Source organism: Chaetura pelagica, unplaced genomic scaffold, assembly GCF_000747805.2.
Source record: "Chaetura pelagica isolate M959 unplaced genomic scaffold, ChaPel_1.0 scaffold1407, whole genome shotgun sequence".
NCBI lineage: Eukaryota > Metazoa > Chordata > Aves > Apodiformes > Apodidae > Chaetura > Chaetura pelagica.
Genome location: NW_009953954.1, coordinates 228,717 through 230,325, shown reverse-complemented (window position 1 = coordinate 230,325; position 1,609 = coordinate 228,717). Strand labels below are relative to the sequence as shown.

Below are 1,609 nucleotides of genomic sequence, written 5' to 3'. Positions count from 1 at the left end.
CGTGGGAGCCCCCGGGTGCGCCCCACGGAAAGCTGCTGTCCCGCCTCCCCAAGCACGGGGGTTTTCTCTGAAGGTTCTGCTGCAAAACCGAGGGCGCAGGGAAGACAAAACAGGTCAGGCAGCCTGGGGGAGAGCAGGGACTCTTTAATAAATTAGCAAAGTAAACAGCATTTATATATATATAATATATATAATATATATATTCTGTTGCTGCATCTCCTCAGATCACATGCGTTAAGCAGAAACGTTGATTTCCTGGTCTGATGCTGACTTGATCCAGGTGCCTGAGGTTGTGGAACTTAAAAACATAAAACCACTTAGAAATAAAATAGCTTTTTGTAAGCTAGAGACACAGCCTCCAAGGGGAAATAAGTGACATTACCGTATGATTTCATCTCGCTGCCTCCTCACAGAAGTGATTGAAAGAAAGTGATCAGATTTTTCGCCCTCTTAAGACAAAAAGGTTTTCCCTCACCGGGCTGGGAAGGGGGATGGACTGAGCACATCTAATGCACTGGAAGGATCATCTGGTACATTAAAATCGGATACAATTTGCAGTGTACAAGTCTCTGATTCTGATGATAACCAGGAGCTGATCTGGAACTTTGATCGTGTGTCAGTTGGTCCCAAACAGGGCGAGCAGACAGCAAAGTCTGGTGGCCCAGGCTGCCCGGTGCCCTCAGTCCTCGTCGCGGACGTACTGCCCAGCCTCCCAGCGCTGGGCCATCGCGCTCTTGTGGCGAATCACTCTGGTGCTTTCCACCACCTAAACCCACCACACGGCACAGCAGTTTCTTAGAAAGATATTTTATAAACAATCCTTTTTGCACCACACCCTCCCAGCCAAAAGCCACCTCCTCATTTTAGGGTTAAAAAACATACAGCAGCAGCCATTTCACATTCTCTGCCCAAGGCTTTGCCCGCCCGCAGCCCCCCAGGAGCCCAGATCCCCCCCAGTCCCCTCAGCCCCCAGGGCTTGGGGAGCCCAGCAGGGAGCGAGGTCAGAGCAGCAGAAGCAGAGCCCTAGAGTGGTAACAGCTTTTACCTCCGTGTTGATCTTGTCAATGGGCTCGATGCCGGCGTACTGTGAAAGGGGGGAAAAGACTCAGACAACGGCAGCCTGGCAGGGGGATACCCAGAGGCAGCCAGATATGGGGCACCGGGCAGGGGGCAGGTCAGGCAAAACAGCACCCTCATGCCCTCCCTGGATCCAGGGGCCTGTTTTGGCCAGGACCCCCTTCCCAGGAGGAAGCTGCAAATCTCCAGTCCTACCCGGCTCTGACACCACCAAGCAGCAGGGCCCTGCCCAGGGTGCTCTGTACAGCCCCTTGCTGCAGCCACCACCACCAGGTCTCCCTCCAGCTCTGGGTGAGAGCTGGGTATGGCCACCTCCAACCCCAGGGCCACCAGCCTTCTCCCAAGCTCCAACCCTGCAGCACATGCTACCCAGCATATTCACCTTTCCATCCTCCTTCACCCTCCTCCTCCGCTCCTCGAAGGGGCTGGAACGCGCTGAGTCGGGGGTGAGGGTCTCAGTGCTGCCCTGGGAGGGACCGGCCACTCGCAGTGGGGGGAAGGATGACATCAGTCCCAGGAGCCCCGCCCGGGG

General features: G+C 55.3%; 1 protein-coding gene across 1 annotated transcript in view; it reads right to left on the bottom strand.

Annotated features, from left to right (window-relative positions):
• Positions 1-679: 679 nt before the first annotated feature.
• The window catches only part of MISP (mitotic spindle positioning), a 4,338-nt gene continuing 3,408 nt past the window's right edge, over positions 680-1,609 (bottom strand). The window contains exons 3-4 of the mRNA XM_010001833.1: positions 1,046-1,084; positions 680-766 (exon numbers count right to left, since the gene is read on the bottom strand). Coding sequence (XP_010000135.1) covers positions 680-766; positions 1,046-1,084 — 126 coding nt within the window. The remainder of the gene's footprint in view (positions 767-1,045; positions 1,085-1,609) is intronic.